This window comes from Protopterus annectens, chromosome 10.part0, assembly GCF_019279795.1.
Source record: "Protopterus annectens isolate FY-2018-M chromosome 10.part0, PAN1.0, whole genome shotgun sequence".
Taxonomy (NCBI): domain Eukaryota; kingdom Metazoa; phylum Chordata; order Ceratodontiformes; family Protopteridae; genus Protopterus; species Protopterus annectens.
Window position 1 is genome coordinate 1,553,515,604 of NC_056744.1, and position 25,458 is coordinate 1,553,541,061.

The 25,458-nt window shown below is 40.5% G+C and overlaps 1 protein-coding gene across 1 annotated transcript in view; it reads left to right on the forward strand.

Annotated features, from left to right (window-relative positions):
• The window catches only part of LOC122813721 (nuclear factor 7, ovary-like), a 238,751-nt gene that overhangs the window by 129,193 nt on the left and 84,100 nt on the right, over positions 1 to 25,458 (forward strand). The window contains exons 2-4 of the mRNA XM_044086188.1: positions 8,040 to 8,135; positions 9,798 to 10,031; positions 24,169 to 24,191. Of these exons, the coding sequence (XP_043942123.1) occupies positions 8,040 to 8,135; positions 9,798 to 10,031; positions 24,169 to 24,191 (353 nt within the window). The remainder of the gene's footprint in view (positions 1 to 8,039; positions 8,136 to 9,797; positions 10,032 to 24,168; positions 24,192 to 25,458) is intronic.

Here is a 25,458-nt window from a genome sequence, read left to right on the forward strand (position 1 = left end):
GGGACGTCCAAGTGTGGTTCATGTCCACAATGTAAACATATTCTAGTTGGCAACCAGGTGGTTTTGAACCATAACACATATAAAATAAAAGGAAAATTTAACTGTGAATCTAAAGGTGTGACTTACGCTGCCTGTTGTGACTCATGTAATGTGTTTTATATTGGGAAAACGGAGAGACGCTTTAGGCAGCGAATATACGAGCATTGTTATGCAATAAAGAAGAAAGACTTTAACAATGCCTTAGCAAAGCACTGTTCTGAATTTCCCACACACACCATCAGGCTCACAGTCTTACAACAGAGAATTGAGAATATTCGAGGGGATCCCTGGCAGATTTTGCTTGAAATAGACGAACTGAAGTGGCAAGTGCGAACGAGGGCTCACATGCCCCCAGGGATTAATGATAGTATCTCCATTAAAAGCCTGTTAAAACTTCTAACTTTGAATAGATAAAAATTGAAAACAATGTAAATATATAAAGTTTTTATACACAATAGTTTAACCAGGAATTAAGGTTTGCTAATCCAGCGTTTATGTAATTTGGTACTTTTTTAGTCCTGTTCACACAATGGAGAACCAGGGAATTCATAAGTATTTTTATGAATTTAACTTATTAAGTATGAATTTTACTAGGTATTTTAAGCAGAGTATGCTGTTATTAATTGGTACAACTTAGTTTTTAATATGTATACACATTAAAGTGTGTTTTTGCACACAAGATGAAATAGGACTGCACACTGTTTTGTTTATTTTTTTCCTGTTGTATAAGTTAACGAGTTATAATTTGTTATACAAAAGTAGGCTGCAATAATATGTTGTTATGGTTACTAACAATATTGCTTAATTGATGACATCACAAACTTTATTAGATAAAAGGCATTGGTTTATCACATTTTAACTGTTTGTCTGAAGAAGGCTAGGCATTGTCCTAGCCGAAAGTGTAACTTATAATAAATAGCACTAACTCTTTTTGGCCGACTTTTATTGTGTTCCGTTCCAGTTTAACAGTTCGTTGTTTGTGGATTTTTGGTGTTCTGTAACAGCGGAGCTATTATTTGATTGGTTTATACACCACAATGCCAATTGGCAGTAATTGCAGTATACTAACCAATCAAAACTTGTGTAGCAGAGCCAAAGCTGGTCAATGTGGAACAGCGGAACAGTGTGTTCATTAGGGGCTGAATGCAGTGCATTCCACATGATCCATAGCACTTGGCTGTCCAGTTTGGCCCCTTCTTAACCCAATGTATGAAACCAAAACGAGACACAACTTGATTTTTTGAGCGTTTATACAATCTAAACCTTTTCTTGTGATTTGTTGTGATACATTCCAAAATCCTTTTACAATGCACTCATCAGTAATCATTATTGACACACAGTGAACTTAAACATGTATGTGTGCCCACGCACATTACAGGCAGATCTGACAAAGCTTAAGCGAAAGCTTTAGCAGAGTCGGTTTGTTACATAGGACTTGTTCCAAATCTGACTTGGAAATTACTGGCTGTACTCTAAAGTTTACAAGCATGCTGGGTACAACCATTGTAGATGCATGCACAAGTGCTGTATTAAAAGTCACGCAGCTAACGCAGGTCTAACAAACCTCTTTGTCCACAAAAATTCCCATAACAACACTGATGGCCCCCATACGATGTAACACAAGGCTTTGTATTACAACAGTACCTTGCAGAATGCGCAGTAGCAAATCCCGCCCTAACCATGCCTCCAGGCTGACAATTCTCGGTGAGCTGTTGATTCTGCTGAATATTCATTCCTGTAGCAAAATGAATATTGATGAATGCATTCTGTTGGCACAATAACAGCACAGGAATGTGGTTTTATTTGAAATCTAGCAACTGATGGTAGCAGGGTAGGGGAATGAGAAATCAAGAATAAGAAGCAAATCATAAATTACAATGAGGAAATGTATACAATAAGCAACACTGCTCAATATACTTTTAACACGCTTCATTGGTCATGCACTATGACTAGCAACAATTAAGGAAACCCCAAATTAGCAACACTCAAGAAACCACTAAATCTGCATTTATTTCTACATACCGATAGCCTAGTACCTACCAATGAACCTATAAGAAAGACAGGAGTGGGTTAGTCTTTGTGTACCATCTTCCTCAATGTAGTGTGCACTTGGAGTTGGTATATTGAAGTAGTGGGGGTGGGGGGTGCAATGCCCCCACAAGGGGGATGAAGGGGGGCTTGCCCCCCTGCAAAAGCAAAGAGAGAAAGTAATAATTATTTTGTGATTAAGTTTACATATGATATCCTTACTAAGATGGAACTGGCTTATCCAATAAAGGCTGCTTTATGGGGTTGACGTTATCGTGTCTGAGTATTAAACAGTTTACAGGAATACATGCATTACGTCACATGTGAATTAACATGCCTGTCAGTTATCTGGCGTTTCCATACCCATTTCCCCTGTCAATCACTAGCGGCACGCCCACATCTGCGCAGAACTAAACGCGAGGTAATGTTCTATACAAAACCTAAAATGGAATCAAATTTTAAGTAAAAGCAAGACTCTTTAGATTATTGAGGACCCATATCAAAACTGGAGAAAATATACACAGCCAAACACTACTTATTTCATTTTCATTCATACCTCTACTAGATGAAATTAAAAGCAAGCTAAACATACTGGCTAATACTGTATACACTGCTTACCTGATATTTTTATATTTATTTTTTATCTTTATGTCGTATGCTTTGATACTTAAATGACTTGAAAGATTTCCTTATTAAATTCTAAGGCTAATAATATGTTTTGCTATTTCAGACCAGAACACCACTTAAACTTGGTGCTAATAAAATAATAAAATAAAATTTGAGCACAGCTGCCAATCATGTATCATGCCCAGCAGGGCTGGTCCGTAAGTCTTTGACACACCTCTAAACTCTTGTATTTACGAAATTGCACTAACTTGTAAGATCATTATAAACTGAGTAATGCTTCTTTGCCTTGAGACTAGAGCATAAATAAATAGTATCCTAAAACACAGTTGCTGCCATCCCAAGTCTTATTTTGATCACAGCTCAACAACAATTTGAACCCATGGAGAAAGAAACCAGAACATCTCTTAAGTGTAATAGGTTCATAGGTTCATACTAGGCTATCTGCCCTAGGGCATTTATAAGCCTAGCCAGAGTGTGTTTGGCTTTCGCCACCCATTTTAAATTAATTTTGCTATGCCCTTTTTCGAGGTTAGTATACTGTGCCTCTGTCTAACAGTGACACAGAAGAGATACCCGGGGTAAACCTACGATCCCCCATCCACTCATCAAGATTCCTCTTGAAGAGAGTCAATGAGGGACTCTGCCTAACCTGGACTGGGATTTTATTCCAGAGTGAAGGGAGCCTCTGGGTTATTAATCTGTCCCTCCAGCATGTCCTATTTATTTCAGTGCTGAGGTTCAAGTCTCTCGAGCGTAGCTCGATGGGATTTGGATTTTCTGAGGTGCAGCATGTCCATTAATTCCAGGTTGGACATGGCTTTATACGTCAGGCACAGATCGCCTCTGAGCAGGCGGTATGCCACTGAGTAGAGCTGGAGTTTCTTTAACTGGGCAGCATATGGCATCTGTTTGAGCCCTTTGATCCTCTTGGTGAGGTACTTTTGGGGTCTTTCCAGTTGCTGCAGGTGTCTGGTAAGGTACATCCCAAAAGGGGCATTGTACTCAATTATGGGCCTGATGAGGGATGAGTAAAAAGGCACGATGACCTCCCCTGATCTGGATGTGAATCCCTTCATGATTAGGTGGGCTACATAAAATGTTTTCTAACCACTTTGGCCACGTGGTTGTCAAATGAGAGATTGCTATCAACTTGGGTCCCTAGGTCCCTAATTACTTCTTCTGTACTTAATGGATTACCACCTATGTGGTCATTTGTGGGCACTTTGTTTTTGCCAAAGGGGATGACTATACACTTTTTGACATTTAGCTTGAGGCCATGGCTCTGGCACCAGTTGTCTGTGTCTATGAGGCCCTTTTGGAGGATGCTTGTGTTGGCTGGAGAGTCGATTATGGCGCACAATTTGCAGTCATCTGCGAACTTGGTCAGCCACAGTCCTTCCGTGTTGGCCTGTACCTCTGAGAAATATATACCGAACAAGAGAGGTCCCAGGACTGAGCCTTGTGCGATGCCACTTGTAACTGGTTTGGAGTCTGACATGGCTCCAGCAATTCTAACCATGTGGGTTCTGTCCTTGAGCCAGTTTGCAACCCATCTAGTGACATAGGGGTTTATATTTAAGTTGGTGAGCTTATCTATAATGCCCGAGTGGGGTATTGTATCGAAGGCTTTTGCGAGGTCCAGGTAGGCTGTATCTGTTCTTATCAATTTAATATCTTAAGAAAGCCAGACAGTGCAAGAAAGTATGGAATGTGAAATATGTTGGACATCTGTTAGAGTTCAAGCTAAGTATGTCACAACACATCTAACATATTCTCAATCAAATGGACATATTGAGAACATTTATTTATTTATTGTTGTTTGTTTGTTTTCCAGGATCAGTCACTGTCAACAATTAATTCCAGTGAAAAATCTGATAAAAAGGTCACTATTAGTCACCTGTTAGTTTTAGAATGTATGAGTACTTTACTGCAGAATTTCTATTCCTCAACAGTTCAATTACTTATGAAGATTAGAAGGTAAATTATGGATCACTACTATAAATTATGGATCACTACTATCTTATAAATTATAGAATATCAAAGCCAAGTAAAAGAGATAGTAGAAAGAAATCAAATGATTCAGAAATATTACTAAACAAGAATTCCAGAGGATTTGCACAACAGGAAAGGAGACGGACTGAAACTGTAACAGTAACTGTCGTATGATCTGTAAGATGATGTTGTAACTGGGCATGCAGTTGACCCAAGGTCTTATGTGGTTGAAAGTGAAGATAGTTGTAGAGGAACTGATGACCAAATCTCTGTAATTTCTACCTCATAATGTCTGACACAAGCTGAGAAAGATATACTGCAGCCATATGAAAAAGTAATCTTAACTGAAGCCACACTATGAGAGAGTTTTTATCTATTCCATTGAACCAAGAACAGTTAAAAGTAAAGTTAGAAAGAACCCAAACGGAATAAAACTATTTCATTTAAAACATCAAGATTCAGAAGATTGATTCCAAACATTTCTTATAGCGATTACAAGCATTTCTTATAGCTGTTCCAGAAGATTGTGTGCACTGAAAGATACACAAAACTTTAATTTTAAATTATGGGGTTTCATTCTGTGTACAGAACACATCAATAACAAGCTAAAGCAGCAACCAATTTAATTATACAAAGTCTATGAAATCATTAGCTCCTCATGACATAATGTAGTATTTTAGCAATTGTAAAAAAATGTAACTGTCTGGTAGGTAATCCCTGGCAGCAGAGCTGAAGAGTGTTGCTTCAGTGGGGGTAAACAAAACAAAGTATCATCATCATAGCTTCATTTTTTTATTTTACTTTGCCAACAGAAATATTTTATATACTTGAGCAAATTTATTGATTGTTACTAATGAAAAACTATAGACAGCATATATTCATGTATCATAAGAATCACTCCATTCCAGAGTTAACTGACATTTCATCATAGGCTCATAGGAAGTTACTAGGCTAATGGCCCTGGGGCCCTTATAAGCCTAGACAAGAGTTTATCCCCACAAAGAAACCCCAGTCAGCAGCTGTCGCCTCTGTCAGTGAGGGACACAGGCGGAACCCCTGGGACAAATTTGTGGTTTCCCATCCACTCATCAAGGTTGCGCTTGAAGAGGGTGAGCGAGGTGCTCTGCTTGATGTGTATGGAAACTCTATTCCATAAATGGGACAGCCTCGTGAAAGTGAGAATTAGAAATAATTATACTGTGTGTGCATGTCACATGGTCATCCCAGTCACAGCAGCACTTGATGCTAATGGAGGCTGGTCACACAGCCAAGTTTTCCGAGACTTTACTTTTTTTTTTTTTGTGGGGGGGTCCCTTGTGTCCGCTGACTATTTGGCCAATCACGTGAATTATCTCCTTTCATTCCTTCCTTAACTGGACAGAAAGAAGTCAGTCATGGCATGGTTATAATTCAGGCAGCTATCGTTTTTTTTTTTGCTTTTTTTTTTGTTTGTTTGTTTTTTGTGTTTTTTTGATATGCAGCTTCTGTTTTCAGCCTGTGAATGTGCAAGAATGGATCTTATCAAGTGTGTTTCACTTGTTTCCACAAGTAACATAACCACTCAGAAGAACCTGCCCCCCTCCCCCCACCCCACCTTCTAGTACAGCATCTTCTTGTGAGTCCTGGTCTCTGTCATCAGTTCTAACACAGTGTTTGCCAGGAATGTGGGCTACACTATCCTGTCAAACAGAAAAGTGTAGATGTTTGTTCATCACATCATTCACTCCCCTCATGAGCTCCTCTGGCATCTTGGCCTCTGTTCAGACTTATGATATCTGAGTCATAGTCAGGGTTTTATCCCTCTATCCCAAACAGCTGGTGCTATTTGGAGGATAGAGTAATACAAGTGGACAGAGTATGCTGATGGCTGGCTAGACTTAATGTTGGTATCTCAAGTGTTTATGTTGGACTTTACCCTTTTCTTTCCATATGTAAGCTACTACTTTACTTAACCTGGCCTCCAAATCACACTCTTCAGACATGTTCTTAGCCTAATGATGGAGGCTAAATCTTCCTTCCATGGAAATTTCACAGCAGTTTGCAAGGAGACTTTATGAAATTGGTACATGCCTTAGCAGTAATAACTCCATTGTTTACCAGTAGATGTCCACAGTCATGATGTTTGTCTTTAACCAAAAGCTTGTACAGGCATATAGCCTTGATATCAAATCCCCATCAAGTGCATCAATATTATGTGTATGCAGTGTACTTGCAAGTACATGGCAGTTTGGCTGACTCTAAAAGATTACACACCGAGACTGTGGCTAGTAAGGTACTGAAGCAGCTAAAGTAGTGCTATTAACTTAAGTCTTCTAGAACCAGAAGCAAAACAAGACATTTGAAATGGAATATGCATTCCCAGTACTTGTTCCAAATATATATGTATGTATATATATATATATATATATATATATATATATATATATATATATATATATATATATGTATATAGCTTCATTGACATGTATGACACCAGACAGAATCACTATTTAGCCTCACAAAGGGCCCAGAGGCTACATGCAAACAACAGTGTTCCTAAATGTAGAATGCCTAAAAGTTATTACTGCCTTCCACTGGGTCATAAATTGATAATAGCAGTCAATCACTGTATTTTGAAGCACTTGGAGCAAGGAGTTGTAACTCTGAGATTATCACTGTTAAGGTAGTACTGGCTACCTGGAATAACCTTCCAGTATGTGTTGGGAACAAGGAAAATCTGTTAAATGTGAAGGAGTAATGATTCTAAAATGACCGTGCTACATGGACAATGGTTTACAATAAAATGGCTCTGTTTCAGGTTTAATTATCATTAGAATTAGGAATAATTAATAACAGTAATAATAATAATAATAATAATAATAATAATAATAATAATGATAATAAATAGTAATAATATGCGACCATGCCTGCCTTTTGATAAATGCCTGCAACTTTGAACACTTCATATTAAATATATTACTTATCTTTTTGGTATGAAGAACTTGATATTAAGTGTGTGTGTGTACGCTTATGAATAGTCCAGTGTTATTTCTTTCTCATGTTCAATGCTGATTGTGTTTGTTGTATGTAACTGTGGCTCAGATTGTGCCTGAAGGGTCTCTGAACTGGCTCACTTACTCTATTAACAAATAATAATGCATGTGTATATGTACAGATTATTAGGTCATTAAAGTGATAGGTAAACAAATGTCTAGATAGATTATCTGGAGTTTGGTAGTAATCTATAAAATGAAGATAAATCTGTTTGGGGGGGAATAAAGATGAATAAACAGAATCTCCCTTCAGATGCTGTTTGGTAATTAGGAATGCATATTGCAAAAATGCCGTAATGCCGTTTGTCTCTGTCACTCTAGGAGAAGTTAAAAGCAAACTCAGAATCTCTGGAAGCAAGTCTTAAAGACCTCAGGGAACTGCAGGAAAAACAGGAGAAAGAAGTTGCTGGCATTAAAGTAAGTGAATACTCTTTTGTGTCAATCTCATGTTGAATCCAAACAACTATAAAATAATATATCATAGGATCATAGATGGTTACTAGACTAATGGCCCCAAGGCTCTTGCAAGTGTAGCCAAGTTCAACCCGTGTTCCTAAGGGTGTCTAGTTCAAGCAGACACTAAAATCAGCACATATTGCCCCTGTCCAAGAGGGACATGGTTTGGTTTAGCAGTTTAATCTATTCATATGAGGAAACAGCTTACAACTAAACTTGTTCTCTCTGTCCACACTACCCGGGCCTGTGGTTAAACTTATTTTTAAACATGGTTTCCCTTCCCAACCCTCACACTGCATTCCAGATAATGCAGTTCAACTTGTTCCAAATGCCCATGCAGATAAGCAACATATTCCACTATGAGTTTAACTCGCAGCTCGTGCAGCTTCAGGGCATACCTTTTTGACAGTGCTTTAAATAAGGTATATACTTTGCAGTATGCAATAAGTCGAATCAAATTAAAGCACTCCAACTGAGAAAGAAAGGTATATTAATCAGTCCATTGAAAAGTGCAGCTCTGGGACTGCAAGCTACAAGATGGGCAGTGTGCAGAGAGGCACATGCAAAGTTTTCTGTGCTTCAGTCAAGCAACACAGAGTGTGGAAGAGCTATAGTGCTGCCATGTATACTTGTGAATAACATTTGTATTCATTTGTAAATAACCTTGAATCTACATCAGAACATGTTTCAAGAACAGAGTGTATTTCTGTCATTTAACTATTAACAGTTATTGATGGAATATTTATAGGCCCTTTTCTATAATGAATTCATGGAAAGAACATTCTTTATATATATGTATATATATAATATGGGTCTACTTTAGTTGACCGAAACGCCAGTTCGTCGACACGCAAAACACCAAGACCAAACAACCGAAAACACACAATACCGACAAGTCACAAAACTGAACACCATTACACCGACAAACAAAATGTAAACTACACATTACACACAATTACATATCCACTAACCTTAACCCAAACCCTAACCCTAAGGTCCGACACTACCGCACACTTACCCTACCCGCACCCTATCCCTAACTCACTTAACCCACCCCTAAACCTGAAGTCCATCACTATCGCACACTTACCCTACCTGCACCCTAACCCTAACTCACTTAACCCACCCTAAAACATAAAGCCCGTCACTATTGCACACTCACCCTACCCGTACCCTAACCCTAACTCACTTAACCCGCCCCTAAACTACACTCCGTCACTATCACACACTTACCTTACCCGAACCCTAAGTCCGACACTGTCGCACACTCACCTTTCCCGCACCCTAACCCTAAATCCCTCACTATTGCACACTTACCTGTCCGCTCCCTAACCCTAAATCCCTCACTATCTCTCACTTACCGAGTCGAGCTCACACGTTCCCCATGTCGGTCTTTCGGGCTGTCGGGATTTCACCTTGTCGATCACCTTCGGTTTCGGTCGTTTGGTCTCGGTCTTCTGCGTGTCGGCGAAGTGGCGTCTCGGTCAACTCAAGTAGACCCATATAATATATATATATATATATATATATATATATATATATATATATATATATATATATATATATATGCAGTGGTTTAGCTGTGAATTATTTTCAGTTTCATACTTTTGATCAAATTTGCAGGAACGAGCCCAAAATTTGGAGCAGCATGTTACTTCAGAGTTTGCCAAACTATACCGATTTATCCAGGACAAGGAACAGCAGCTGATCAAACAACTGAAGGATGAAGCAGCAGGAATTTTGAATTGTATGGAGCAAAACTTAAAGGAAATAGTTGACAAGATCAACACCATTCAGGAACACATAGCTGATCTACAGTCAAAGATGGATCAGGATGAAGCGGTGCTCTTTTTAACGGTAAAATATATTAATCTTTGTTACAATTTTCTGCTTTGTGTTGCAATCTTAATGAAACATAGAGATACTATGCATTTTCTTTGTGATGTTTTTCTTCCCCACAACATTGAGGAAAACTTCTAAACAGGTTACTCGCCATACCCCTCAACTGTACAGATTTCCGTAGAATGTCCAGAATTTTGCCTCATATTTTTGGTCTGTTTTTCATAAAATTGTGGTTTTCTGGCAAATTAGTGGCAAATCGTTAAAGACTGACATTAGAAAATAATGACAGACATTTGAGTTTCAGACTTCATACCCTTCAGAAAATTCATACTAATGCAAACCCTGTTATTCTGTCAACTTTCTAAGTTTGTAGTAGCACTATTTAAAAATTGTCCCTATTTTTGGGCCTTTGTCCAGATTTTTTGCTATAATATCTGAAAATGTGACCAAAGGGCAAATAAAAGATAAGGTTGACTGCACTCACTTTCCATACTCCTGGGGAAGGAGTAGTGAGATTTTATAACCTAAACAGAGAAAGCTGCAGTTACATCTGAAAAATCTCTATCTTTGGATTTTGGGAAGGAAAAATTAAACTAAAAGTGAAAAGCAACTTTTGCAAGTACTTAACACAGGTGATAAAAATATCTCTGGCAAAGCATTTTTATTTGTCTTCCCATGTCATAATTCTAGTTGCTATACTTACTTTTGACTAACATTGCATAGTAGCATATACTGGCAGGATTTTCTGACCTCTAGCCATTCTTTTAGTTTGATCAGTCCCCAAATTAGGTATTGATAATGTAGGGACAGTTTTATAACTTGGAATTGCTTTGTACTAGGCAATACTCTGATAACATGCAGTATTTCTGAAATACAGTAACCCATGCACAACTTATTTATCTATTTTTTCATATAGCAAACACAACTGCATCATGCTCAGCCTACCACTAACCAGCTTACTGTCACCCATTAGGCATCCATCATGGTGTAATTGAATAGATACATCATAATGCCAGATATTTCTGGAGGGGGGTTGCTATATTGTCCCTGCAGTGTAGGGTCTGTATCTCTAATGTCCCTCTCTATTAATACTGTCTCTCAGATTGTACTAATTTGGAGAAAATGGGATAAATTTATTTCCCTTTTCCCTGAGTTGTTGTTACCCTGGAGGCACTATACTTAAGCAACAACCCACAACTGGGTGTGGATAATGTGGTTTACTTGGTTTGATCCTGAGGGCAACGCCCTAGGGAACAAAGACCAAGCAGGTCCTGGTATTGATCATGGTTCTGATGCAAGATCCCAAGTAGATTAGTGTTGTGAGTTTGCCACTTTGACTCTGGCCCTCAGTCAAGGGACGAGTATGAGCAGGGGGCTACCTTTGCTGGATAAGAATGTCTGTGGAATGTGAAACTACAAGCAAGCCTTTCGGGTAAGGGAACACTTATAGATTCATAAGTAAGCACTACGCAAGCTGCACTTGGGGCCATTTTTACCCTAGCCAACTTTTGTCAAATGTAAGAATCAAACCCCTGTATCTTGCATCTGTGACGTAAACATCTTATCCATTATGCCAGACCACAAACACCTCATTATGCCAAGCTTTCTCAACTGCAATAATTTTGTTAACCCCAGGGGGAGGTGATATGAGACCAAATAATGTGACCATGTTCTGAAAATGACTGTTTCCTATTTAGACATGCTGGAGAAGCATTGTGGAAGTTACTGCAATTTTTATGTGACGATCCAAGGAGCACATGTTATTCCCTCTGGCTAGTCACTGCAGGACAGACTGCAGTACATCTATGAAAATGGACTTACTAGGCATGAAGGTGCTGATGCAGCTGAGATGCAGAATGAGCAGGAGGTCTTGGGTCTTTTGGCTCACTAAAATTAATCTGGAATAGTACCTTCACCTTCGGTGGTCTGTGGGAACCATTTGAATGGCTCTTTCTGCGAGACATTATTGCTCCACCTTTGCCTCCTGCCTCTTTTGATGGGCTGGCCCATCTGACAAGAGTAGTGATAGGAATTTTGGTCTGTTCATGATTAGTTTGAAATATTTCTTGGTGAAAATCTTCTTAGCCACCTGTGCTTTGGTATTTTGTGTCAATGGAAGAGGTGCAGAGGAGGAATTTCCCCGATTGTTTCTTGCAGGAGACATTCATAGTGAGAGTAAGGAATGCTGTGGACCCCTTAAACAGGGATCATAACTTCCCTGGTGTAACTCTGTCCCTCAGCCACTAGACTGGTGGCATTGCTAATACCTTAGTGACAATGACGGAAAGTTCTAACTCCCTGCCAGCATGCTCCATTTGGCTTTCTGGAAAGAAAACAGCTTTTTCTGACTGCTCTTTTAATGACAGGGTAGTCAATGTTAGAAGTGCTGATGTCAGGACCCCCCCCAAACCAACTAATTATGAGTAGCCTGTGTGTAGTATTCCTGCAATTGACACTCTAGTGTTGTTCTGTTCACTGTCAGGTGCACTTCTGCCAAATTCAGTGCAGGATAAGGCTGAGTAAACATCAGAGAGGCTAATACCAGACTTTCAGAAGCTGACATTGGAGCCCAAAAGGGTGAATGCAGGAACTGTCAAGACTTGCATGTGCAGGATTTGACAATGTATAGGGCCATCATTTGCTATCAGAGGGAAAGGATCTGATGCCAGGGATACTTCTATGTGCCATCCAAGTATGGAGGAGCTGAAGTCTGGATGCCAAAATCTAAGAAAAGCCATTTTGGCATCTCTAATGCAGTACTTGATAGCCTTTCAGTCCAAATAGTCCTAGAGAGGACTCCCGTGCTCTTTTGGACTTAGATTTACTTGGTAAGCAACTTCAAGTTGGAGAGAAACTAGTCGGAGAATGAGGAAAATTATTTGCTTATTTTTATATAGTTTGTATCAACAGTGGCTAGAAAGTAATTGTTACTAAGTTCAAAAAGATTGCATTTATCTTTTTTTTAATGTTACATTCACTGGCACTTTTACAAGCTCATGCTTAGTCTAGGATTCAGATGATTGGGATGATTTATGCAAAAACATAAAGAAGATGGTCCTTGACCATATGATAACCCCAGATTCATATCATGATTACGCTGACCACCAAGTCGAAGATCAAGGAAGTCAGGCCATGAAAGAAACCAAATTTCACAGCAATTTTCCCCTCACTATTTGGTAATTGCAGGTAATGTGATGTGCAGCAGAGACTACTAAGTTCAGTATTTTTAATCTTGTGGGCACAGAGTTGTACTACACTTGTTTTAGTTTGTAGACCTAAATCAAGCAAAGGAAAATTATCTCTAGCTTGTCTGGAAGAATGTTTGCAGTACTGCATGTGAAATCGCTGTCACAAGCTAGGAGTTTTGCCATCAGTTATTTAGTCTAAGGTCCTTTTAGCTTAAAATTCCTAAGTTCAGCTTGAACAAACAAAGCTATATAAATACATGGACTGGAGAAAGAGAGGGAGAAAAATAAGGCAAAAACTATACAGTGACTATTTCTTTTGTTCATATAAATGAGTCATATACTCTGTGGCATCAAGACAAGGATACGTTTCTTACAGTCCTTCAATTTCAGCATGAATGTATATGTTTTTTCAGAACTGCAAAGAACACCCAAAAGCTTAAATGATGCCTTCTGAGAATTTAGAAAACTGCATGCGCGCATGTGTGTATGTGTGTGCGTATGCGCAGTTGAGATGGGGGATCAGCATGACGACAAGACTGATGTCATTACAGTAGCTCATTATACGTCGGTGAATGTGAGGTGTCCAAAGTACTTTGAACGGTGAAAGTCTCCATTTAAGCAGATTTACATGTGTACTGAGAAAGTGTTCTGAAGTGTAAGAAGTTAAGATTCTCTTTACACCACCATTCTAATTTGCCCCGTTATTGAATATAGTAGTGTTTTTTCAGCTTTAGTGCTATTCTTTATGTTGTTTAGCCGTCAGGTCATAAATTCAAAAATATATTGATATAAAAGCAGATAAACTGATTTGTACTGTATTTATTCACACATGGTGATGGAAATTAAGAAAGACTGCAGCTTGCGGTAGATCTAGGGGGGTTGCAAAGAAAGGAGAAGTGTTATCTGTGTTGGACATAAAAGAAAATAGCAAACGTTTGTTGTAGTTTGAATTTTTTTGGCAAGAAAAGAAAGGTAAAATCTTTAAAATTAATGCTGTAACTTGTTAACTGAGGTTCCAGAATCTCCATTACATCTCTGTTACTTGTCTAGAGTGATCTTGTTGCCCTCAGGCTATATTGCCTACAGAAGAGAACAGTGCCCCATAGTATTGCTAGTTGATGCATATGTCTGACTACAAATGCGCAGTCTTTTTTGTGTTTATATGTGTGTGTGTTTTCACCACAGTAATGGGTTTAACTTGAGCTTCCCCCACTGCTTTTTTTAATATTGCCACTGCAGTGCAGTGTAAAGGAGAGATGCAATCTTCAATTGCTATTCTCTTTCGATGAGGTATTAAACCTTGGTCCCATCTGCCATAGTTGGCCAGTAAAATAGCAAGAGAAGGAGCAAGGAGGCAGAGGTACAGTGGCTGCAAGAGAAGATAAATCAGGATCAAATAGGTGGTGAAACAGCAGAAGGAAAGATACTACAGGGAAGGAAAAACAAGGGACACAGTGCAGCCATGTATTAATATTAATATTTGCAAATTAGAAGAGAGGCATTTCATAAAAATGAGAAGGCATTTTATGATGGGAGTCGCTGTGACATCTTGTATACTGTAGTACTCACAGTCTGACTAGATCCATCCAATCTTACAGCTTCAGGCCCTTAATCCAGATCTGAGTAATAGGCTTTTACTGATTACCTTTTTTTAAACTGCCCTACTACATACTGTGCTTGTCTGCAGATGACATCATAATGTGCTGCCACCATCTGCTACGTTTTTATATTCATAGCCTTGCCAGTACTCACTGTTTAATTTAAAATAGCATCGGGTTTTATAAATTAGCAACATAAAACATATCATTTTTAAAAAATGTGATTCAATAAGGCACTGCAGGGTTGTGTGTTATTGTGCCTTTACGTAATTCTTCTGGAGGGTATAACTTTTAGCTTTTCCCTGTTAGCTTGCATTCCTTTACTGTTGTATAATTACTGCACAGCATTCCCAATGATTGTTTTATATGATTTCATTCTTATTTTTTAAACCTGCATTTTTAAATATCTGAAGCAATTTTGTTTGTTTGGTGCTCCATACAGAAAACAATTCCTTAAGGTATAATTATAGAAAGGTATAATTATAGTCATGTCCTTTTGTTGTATTACATTCACCATGCCACCAGTGTTCAGTGTGGTCCAATGCCTGTTAGCGACCTAACAGGCATCAGTAGCAGCCTTGGTGGTCCACAGCTGATTAAGTAGCCCACCAAGACAAGTCTGCCTGAAAAAGGGCTACTTACTGTCTTAGTTCAAAAAGGGTCCCAAGATGGAGCATTCCTGCCCCATTCAGAAATTTCCCAGGGGAACCACTGCTATACAACAGCTGATTTCTCTATCTGTGTATTTTGAAACACAAGAGAAGTCACATTTGCAATAGGAATCGCTCATGTTTAACAAAAGTGTTCTGGGAACAGAGTGCAGTATGCACAGTAAACTGTTTGATGTCCTTCAAGGATGCATCTGCAGTCATAACATATGGGTTGTCCTGCCTCAGGCAGCCCTTCGGTCGGCCGGATTCCAAAGTCTGGGTCTGGCCTCGGCTGATGTCGCACTTCACCCGACATCAGAGCTTCTGGGGTATAAAGGCATCAACCGACGCCATTTTCCTCTGTCTTTCTTGCCGCGCGGTGCCCGAAGCAGAAGCTGTTCGCAAGTGCCGGTCGGTCAGATCCAGAGATTTCAGCTATCGAAGACTTCTAAAAAAGCTAAGTACCCCATTGGGTACTCTTTCTTGCCTCAGCCGATGTCAGACAAAGTAAATAATTGTTTAACTTGTGGGAAACAAATACCTCATAAGGATTTCCACTCTTACTGCCTTCCTTGCTTAGTCCCAGACCACGACGTATCAGCTTGTTTAGCCTGTGCTTCCTTCAACCGACGGACACTTAGACGTCGGTCGGAGTTTGCAGAAGAGTTTTTTGGATCCGCTTTTGCATATAAAATGCCGTCGGAGACTCCGACTACACATTTAGCCAAAAAACGCAAGGAAAAGGACTGACACTCGTGGCCCGCGGTTTCAGCTGAAACCACGGTTAGGCCTACCGCGAGTGTCTCGGTTTTGGCTGAAACCGAGTCCTCGGTTCTTCCTTCTGCTGAAAACATACCTCCGACAACCGAGGCCAGAGAGGCCCCAGCTGAGTCGGCTACAGAAATTCCTACCGAAGAAGCAGGTGCACAAGAACTGTCTGACACCATTCCGTTGGACATTTCTACTCCTGCACGTGGGGCAGCTAGGCCCCCTGCTTTTATGTCTATTAAGGCCTTCTCCAGGGCTAAAGCAGCTACAATTTCCAAGGCCTTACCAACAAAATCTTCCTCTTAGAGACCTTCCTCAAGTTCTTAGATTCTCAGCCTTGCTGAGGACCTTATAACTCTAATTAGGGGATCCCAACCTCACCCAGACAGGGCCTCACAACCTCCTCCTGACAAACGGCCTAGGACTGAACCCCCTGAACCTCTCTCCTCTGATTATTCCTCGGATGGATCTGATTTATCAGACCATCAGGAAGGACCATACTCACCTTATGAGGATTCGGATGCAGAAGAATCAATTCCTTCTGCCTCCCCCTCTGAAGAATTTTCCTTTGGGGAGACCTTGCACTCAATGAGGGAACACTTTCAATGGCAGGGTCAGGATTTTTCTGATTCTAGGAAAAGGCTAAGGACCTTTTTACACTTGCCACAGCATAGGCCTTTAGCCATACCACCTGTACTATCAGTTGTTGATGATGCATACAATGATGTCAGTTCTGCCCCTGATTCTCTTCCCCCGGCCCCTGCCAAACCTGACAGATATTACAGGGTCCCGGATTCTCACTTCCACTTGTATAAGGCCCATGCTGCAGACCCAGAAACTATTTCTTAGGGCCCAAAGGGTGTTGCAGCTGCCACTGCCAAAAACACCCTACCCTCTGAAAGAGAGTCAAGAGCATTAGAGAGATGGGGAAAAAAGGTTTATACATCTGCTACTCTTTCTGCCAGGGCTTTAAACTGTCAATTCCATATGATACAGTACCAGGAATTTTTGTTAGATCAGCTGAATAAAAAGCTTTCCTCTTCTGAACCTCTAGACCGTAAGTCCCTTCAGGATTTGGTACACAACTCTCAGCAGGTCAGTAATCATTTCTTAAAATGTGGCTATGATGCACTGGAGGCTTCATTTAGATCAGCTATGACTGGGACAGTGATTCGAAGGCATGCCTGGCTAAAAGAGCAATCCTTGCCAGACCATGTCAAGTCTAAACTCCTAGATGCCCCTATGGAGAAACAAAGTTTATTTGGCTCCCCTGCACAGGAGATTCTAAAGAAAGTGGAAGAAAAAGCTAAATCTGTGCAAACAGTCAAGGATTTTCTGCAGGTCCAACCTCTGAGGTTCAGCAGAAACTGGCCTTGAAAGAATTGGTCCTTTCCAGACACCTCCAGAGCACAGAGGGGCAGGAATAGATGCCCAAGAGGCAGAGGTCAATCAAGGGGTGCCTACAGGGGTCGTCAGTGGCAACCTGCCAACCAGAGGAGTACCGCCACAGCTGCGACTACAACCACTTCCACAGGACAGACACAATGACTTGGCTCTGATTCCGCCTACCAGGGAGTAACTGGAAGCACCCTTGGGCAGAAAGTTAGCTTTATTTTCGAAAAACTGGCATTGCATTACAGGAGACAAATGGACATTGCAAACAATAGACAAAGGCTACAGGTTTCACTTCCACACTCTACCAAAAAAGAGAGGAATGCCAAACCTTCCACCAAGCCAGAAGTCAGAGGCTCTAAAACAAATCATCAACTTACTAAGGATGAGAGCAATAGAAAGGGTACCATCTATGGAACAAGGCCAAGGATTTTACTCAAGACTATTCCTTGTACCAAGAAAAGAAACTCAATGGAGGCCTATTCTTGACTTGTCCGCACTAAACACATATCTCATTGTACCAAAATTCAAGATGCTGACCCTACAGCAACTTCTTCCCAAGTTGGGCAAGGAGTCTTGGCTGGTGACTCTAGATCTCAAGGAGGCATACCTGCATGTCCCTATACGACCAGATTGCAGAAGACACCTCAGATTTCTTGCAGGATCAGAGCATTATCAATTCTCAGCATTGCCCTTTGGCTTATCTACTGCGCCCAGAGTATTCACGAAATGCCTGGCATCAGTAATTGCACATTGCAGGCTTCAGGGTATTCAGATCTACCCATACCTGGACGACTGCCTAATACAAGCGGACAACAAGACAAAAATAATAAAGGATTTGGACTATGTCATACAACTGTTACAAGCCTTGGGATACACAGTCAACATCCAGAAGTCAAGACTAGTGCCATCCCAAAGGATAACATTTTTGGGTGCAGATCTGGACACAATAACTCAGATGGCTTTTCTCACAGAAGAAAAACAAAAGCAACTCCCAGTCTACTTCATGGCTTTGACAAGACAAACTCAGCTTACTGCAAGGAAAGTCCTGCAGGCCCTGGGTTACATGGCATCTTGCATAATCTTGATCCCGCATGCCAGGCTGCATATGAGAAAATTACAATGGTACCTAAGGAATGTATGGTCTCAACACAGACACAGTCTAGAAACCATGATACCAATCATTCCATGCCTGAAAAAAGAATTCCTGTGGTGGGCTCAGGCCTGCCAGACCAACAGAGGGTTGCCTTTCCACAAACCACAACCAAGGCAGACCATCACCACGGATGCCTCAGACCTAGGCTGGGGGGCACACATGGAAGACAAGTGTATCCAAGGCCTATGGTCTCAAGACCAGCTGAATCTGCACATAAATCTAAAGGAGATGCTGGCAGTGAAGCATGCAATCGAGGCATTCAAATCATTCCTCCAGCAAGGACATCTGCTGATAAGGACAGACAATACCACAGTCATGTGGTACATCAACAAACAGGGAGGCACGCACTCCTACCCTCTATGTCGGATGGCAATGGACCTGTGGAACCTAGGCCTGAATCTCAACATTCAACTGCAGGCCAAATTCGTACCAGGAAAAGAGAATTCACTAGCAGACAGCTTAAGCAGAACTACCACGGATGCTCACGAATGGATGCTGCATCCAGACATCTTCAAAAACATAACAAAGAAATGGGGCATGCCAGAGATAGACCTGTTCGCCTCCCCACTCAACCACCAACTGAAGAAATTCTTCTCAAGAGAATACCACCCACAAGCCTGGAGGGTGAACTCCCTTTCTTTCAGCTGGAAGGCCCTGACAGTTTATGCCTTTCCACCTCTCCCATTGATGTACAAAGTTCTACTGAAGATCAGGGAGGAACAGCCAAAGGTGACTCTGATAGCTCCAGACTGGCCAAGGCAGCATTGGTATCCGCTACTGAGAAGCATGTCTCGGACGAACTCATGGCCTCTACCCCTATGGCCTTTACTTCTAACACAGAACAACTACAAGACCCTGCATCCAAACTTGAAAACGCTGCAGCTAACTGCCTGGAAAATTGCATAAAACAAAACCAAACTGTTTTATCTCAGAGGGTCAAGGACATTATCCTGGAGGCTCGCAGACCCTCCACAAGAAAAACATACTCAGCTAAATGGAAGAGATTCCTCATTTGGAGTGCATCAAAGGGTACAAATGTCACACTGGCAAACCTAGCACACATCCTAGAATACTTAGCAGAACTGTTCCACAATGGCCTGTCTTATTCTTCCATTAAGATTCATGCTTCAGCAATTTCAGCAGAGTACAACATGGATCCTCCTATCTTCTCTCACCCTCTCCTCAGACAATTTTTAAGAGGGATCAGAAATGTAAAACCTCCAAGGAAACCACCTCTGCCTGCATGGGATCTCAGTTTTGTGCTGGAAAAATTAACACTTCCCCCTTTTGAACCAGCAGCATCAGCAGACTTACAGTTCTTATCTTGGAAAACTGCTTTCCTTCTAGCAATCACTTCAGCAAGAAGGGTATCCGAGTTACAGGCATTAATGGCAGTGCAGCCTTTCCTTATCTTTCACCAGGATAGAGTGTCTCTGAGAACCAATCCTACTTTCATGCCAAAGGTGGTATCCAGGGTATCCTTGAACCAAGCTATTCATTTACCTACGTTCTTCCCTAACCCACAGAACAGGGGGGAAAAACTATTGCACACCTTGGATGTACACAGACAACTACGCTACTACCTGGACAGAACTAAAACCAGCAGAAAAACTGACCAGCTTCTGGTAGCATATGCAACTGGAGTGCAAGGAAAAGCAATTTCCAAACAGACAATTTCAAAATGGATAGGAAATTGCATTCGATTCTGCTACTCTTTTCATGGAAAGACAACTCCTGAAAATATCAGGCCTCACTCCACAAGAGCCACAGCCACCACTACAGCTTTCCTACGAGGACTGGCTACCAAAGACATTTTAGAAGCTGCTACTTGGAGCTCCGTGCATACATTTGCCAAGCATTACAATCTTCCTTTATACTCCAGATCCCGAGCAGGTTTTGCAACTGCAGTTTTACAGGGGATCTTAAATACACCATCATTATCTTAGTACCTCCTCCCCCAGTTTGGCTATGGTATTCTACCCATATGTTATGATGCAGATGCATCCTTGAAGGACATAGTACAGTTTTGTACCTACCATAAATGTAGATGTCCGATAGGTATGCATCTGCAGTCAGGATTACCCTCCCTCCTTCCCCTCTGTGGTATTCCTAGGGTGCTTACCCCTCTTTTAGCTAGCTGGGGGAATCTATTATGGTGTATTTGTTTGTATGTATATATGTATATATATATATTTTGCTTACTACTGTTTGGAATTTTCTACATTTATCCAAATTTAGCCTTCCTAGAGGGCACCTGGCATCTGGGGCAAGAAACACTGAGGAAAATGGCGTCAGCTGATGCCTTTATACCCCAGAAGCCCTGACATCGGGTGAAGTGCGACATCAGCCAAGGCCAGACCCAGACTTTGGAATCCGGCCGACCGAAGGGCTGCCTGAGGCAGGACAACCCATATGTTATGACTGCAGATGCATACCTATCGGACATCTACATTTATGGTAGGTACAAAACTGTACTTTATGCTGTTAGTGTTAACTCTGGGGCCATTCTTAAGGTTCCCTACAGCATAACCACTTTTTCCAGCAGTGACCTCTTGGACCCTGTGATATTGGTGGACAGACTGAATGAGAGCATTGGGAAGCGGCTGTCATGCCATCTTCATACAAAGTTTTTATATGCACTGAAACCCCCACCTTGACATGATGAATAGTTAGGCATAAGACATTACATTCTTTTCCACACCAAAGAACTACATTCATCTTGTCTTAATTCCCTTTCTTTTGCATTAGGCCTCAGTACTCCCTAATCCTTCTACTGGGAATCAGGCTAGCTTCAGACAATGTAGAGGGCATATACCCATACTTGGTTATTCATCCCCCCAGCTTATAGTCTCGCACTGAGGTAACCAGTGCCATAAATCAGTGTCTTGCCTCAATACCAAACTTAACTTTCAATAATTATCATTAGTTGCCTTTGTCTGGTAAATGTGTAAGAAACTATGTGTAAATAATTACATTTAAATTAAATTAAATTTAATTTATTTAAGCATTTGTGACCAGTTAGACAGACTGCTTTTGAACTCACTTCAACCTCTGGCTTTGTCCCAGTGGAATGGAAAACAGCTACTGTCATCCCTTTGCACAAAGGGGGTGCATCCACAGACTCTGGGAACTATAAACCCATTAGCCTGACCAGCCTTATCTGCAACACCATGGAACAAATCATCATAGACCTTAGTAATAAAGATATAGGAAATCTCCAAAGGCTCAACCCCACCCAGTTGGCTTTGTCAAGGGGAGGTCATGCCTGTTAAACTTGGTGGTCTTCTTCGAGACAGTCACCAAAGCCCTAGATGAGGGCAACATGCATACAGCCTACCTAGACTTAGTCAAGGCATTTGACACAGTCCCCCACTCAGGCATCATTGATAAACTCACCCAGCTGGGTATCAAGTCATTTATTGTCAGATGGGTTGCAAACTGGCTCACAGATAGGACTCATACAGTCAAAATAGGGGAATCCATCTCCTCCAGCAGACCAGTAACCAGTGGTGTTCCACAGGGATCAGTTCTGAGACTCCTACTGTTCAGAATCTACTTCGAAGTGCAGACTAAAACTGAAGGACTGTGGCTGACAAAGTTTGCTGATGACTGCAAACTGGGAGCAGTCATAGAATCTGCAAATGATGTCAACATCCTACAAGAGGGTCTTACGCAGACTAATGACAGGTGCCAAAATCATGGTCTTCAGTTTAATGCAAAAAATTTATTATCATCCCCGTTGGCAAGGGTGATGTTCCTGCAGACTACCATATCAATAGCAATACCCTAAGCACACAGTCAGTGATGAGAGATCTGAGCACACAGGTTGACAGGAACCTTAACTTCAATCAACATGTCTGCATGGTGGTAAGAAGGACATTTTATATTGCTCATCTCATAAGTAAGGGCATTGCCTCCAGAAAAAAGAGGTTATAACCCCCCTGTACTTTTCCCTCATCAGGCAAATAATAGAGTACAAAGCTCCCTTTGGTATGTTCCTTTCCAAACACCTACAGCAATTGGAGAGACTGCACAGGTTCCTTACAAAGAAAATTTAGGGTCTTCAAGATCTGTCTTATGTAGACAGATTGAAATCATTGTCACTTTCCTCTGTGTTATACAGACTACTCAGAGGCGACCTGTGCCTTGCATACAGTACAATCTCTGACCCAGCTTTAATGGAAATGCTGCACATTCGCAAGTCAAATGGTGCATGTGTCACTCGATCAAAGCACTTTAACCTGGTATGTGATATTAACAGAACTTGCTGGAGAGACAGATTTCTCTCACAGATGTTGCCCCACTTTTGGAACAAGCTTCCTGTTCATGTAAACAAAACCGCTCGTTGGCCCTGTTTAAGCACAATTTGGATGATTAGATGGGTGACTGGAAATTCACCCTGGGGGTTCCACCTGTGTCCCTCTTGGACAGGGTACTAGGTGTTGATTTTAGTATCTGCTTGAACCAGACACCCTTGGGAACACAGGTTAAACTTGGCTAGGCTTATAAGGGCCTGGGGCCATTAGCCTAGTAACCTCCTATGATCCTATGACTCTGACGCTGAAGTTCATACTTGGACAAAGATTTAACAGTAATAATTTTACAATTTGTACTAAAACGTTTTACCTACTTTTACACAAACGTGCAAGATTTGACTCATACAGAGTCATAATGTTTGCAAGGCACACATTTGAAGTGATTGCACGGAAATAAAGGGTTTGTAACAGTGTGTGACTCATTCATTATGTACAATGTTTAACACAAAAGATAGAACAACGAAGATCTTCTAACTTAGGAAAAAGATATCACAGACATTGTATAACAGAAGAATCTGGGAATATCCAGGTGCGAGAGAAAGACGTAGGTTATATAGATATAGTTACAGGAATGGGTAGGGCCCTTGAGTTGTTGTAAATTTGGATAGACATAATTTAGTGATGGCATTTGGAAAAAGCAATGCATTTTGCTTCTAAGTACTGACTCCTATACGTTTCAACATTTTTATTATGCAGCAAGGATGGCATAATGATTAAGATGGTTGCCTTACCGATGCCAGATGCAGGGTTTGATTCTGACATGGGTTAATTGGCTAGGCTTAAAATAGCCCACAAGGGCATTTAGCTTACTACTAACCTATCAACCTACTGATATTTTATATGCATGTCTAAGAAATGATTCTGTAGAGAAGAGATAAACCCATCAATATAAATAAATACTTGTTTAGTATAAACAAATATTAAGACTGTAAGCAAAAATTTTATGCAGTCTAAGAACTGATTCTGTACAGAAAAGATAAACCTATAAATATAAAGAAGTACTTGTTTAGTCTAAGCAAATATTAAGACTGTAAGCAGAAATGTTGTGAAATTATGATTGTTTTGTACTTTGTTTTCCATACAGGGAATCAAGGAAGAAACAGAAAGGTATGCATACTTCATAGCTGTTCTAGTACTGACTGTAAGTATTTTAAATGACAACTTCCCCTCCACTATAATTAACCTTATTCTAGGGTTATTTTTCTCTATATATCATTTGCATGCAGTTTAGGGTTGGTAAACCCTTCAGTACCTTTTATTTTTCTTCTCTTCCATTTTCTTGCTACAGATCATGAGAGTCATACAATCTTTTCATTATTGTTATTATTATTGTCATTATAACATTTTCACTCTTTTAGCTTGGCTGATATAGTGAGACTGCACTCTTTTTGAAATTTCTACAGTTCTGTCCATCCACAGTTTAACATCCAGAGTGAAACTCTTGCCGAGGTCAGTAACGAGCTAGAACTCACACTTAAGAGCTGAAGAAGAAATTATTTTCCAACTAATAAATTTTTTTTTTTTTTTTTATCATTTGTTGACTGGGAAAGTCCAACTAGGTTCCACAGAGCCTGTTTTCAGCAGAGGCCCGGGGAGAAATGCTCCAGATGCATGTCTTTGGAATGTGGGAGGAAACCGGAGTACCCGGAGGAAACCCACGCGAGTACAGGGAGAACATGCAAACTCCACACAGAAGGCACCCCAGCCGAGAATCAAACCGGAGAACCTCTTGCTGTAAGGTGACAATGTTAACCGCTGCACCACTGTGCCGCCCTTGGAGAAATGTTTATATTAAGAATAGGGACTAGAATTCTATAACGCTATATAAACAAACTGGTATGAACTGGTCTGGACAGTGTTGTTATCCATGTAATTGTAGAAAATGTGAACTATTAGAAATTGTGTGAGAATGCATTTTGTACCTTTAAAGCATTAACTATCAATCACAGATAAATGTGCCAGTGCTACTGTACCTTCTAAGTGTGAGAATGCCTTCTGTACCTTTAAAGCATTAACTATCAATCACAGATAAATGTGCCAGTGCTACTGTACCTTCCTAAGTGTGAGAATGCATTCTGTACCTTTAAAGCATTAACTGTCAATCACAGATAAATGTGCCAGTGCTACTGTACCTTCCTTTTAATTAAGATACTGTGAGAGATGGTGTGCAAGCTTTTTAGAACTAAAAACTACAAATTAACCTCTGCCCGAATTAAGATGTAATTCTATCATGAAAAAATTTTTATCAGCTTATACTTTGTATAAATCAAGAGTAATTCAGTAAGAAAAGAAACACTGACACTGTTTCTTGAGACAATCTAATTAGCTAATGACTCAACATTGTCCTTATTAGTAAATGATTCATCAAAGTACC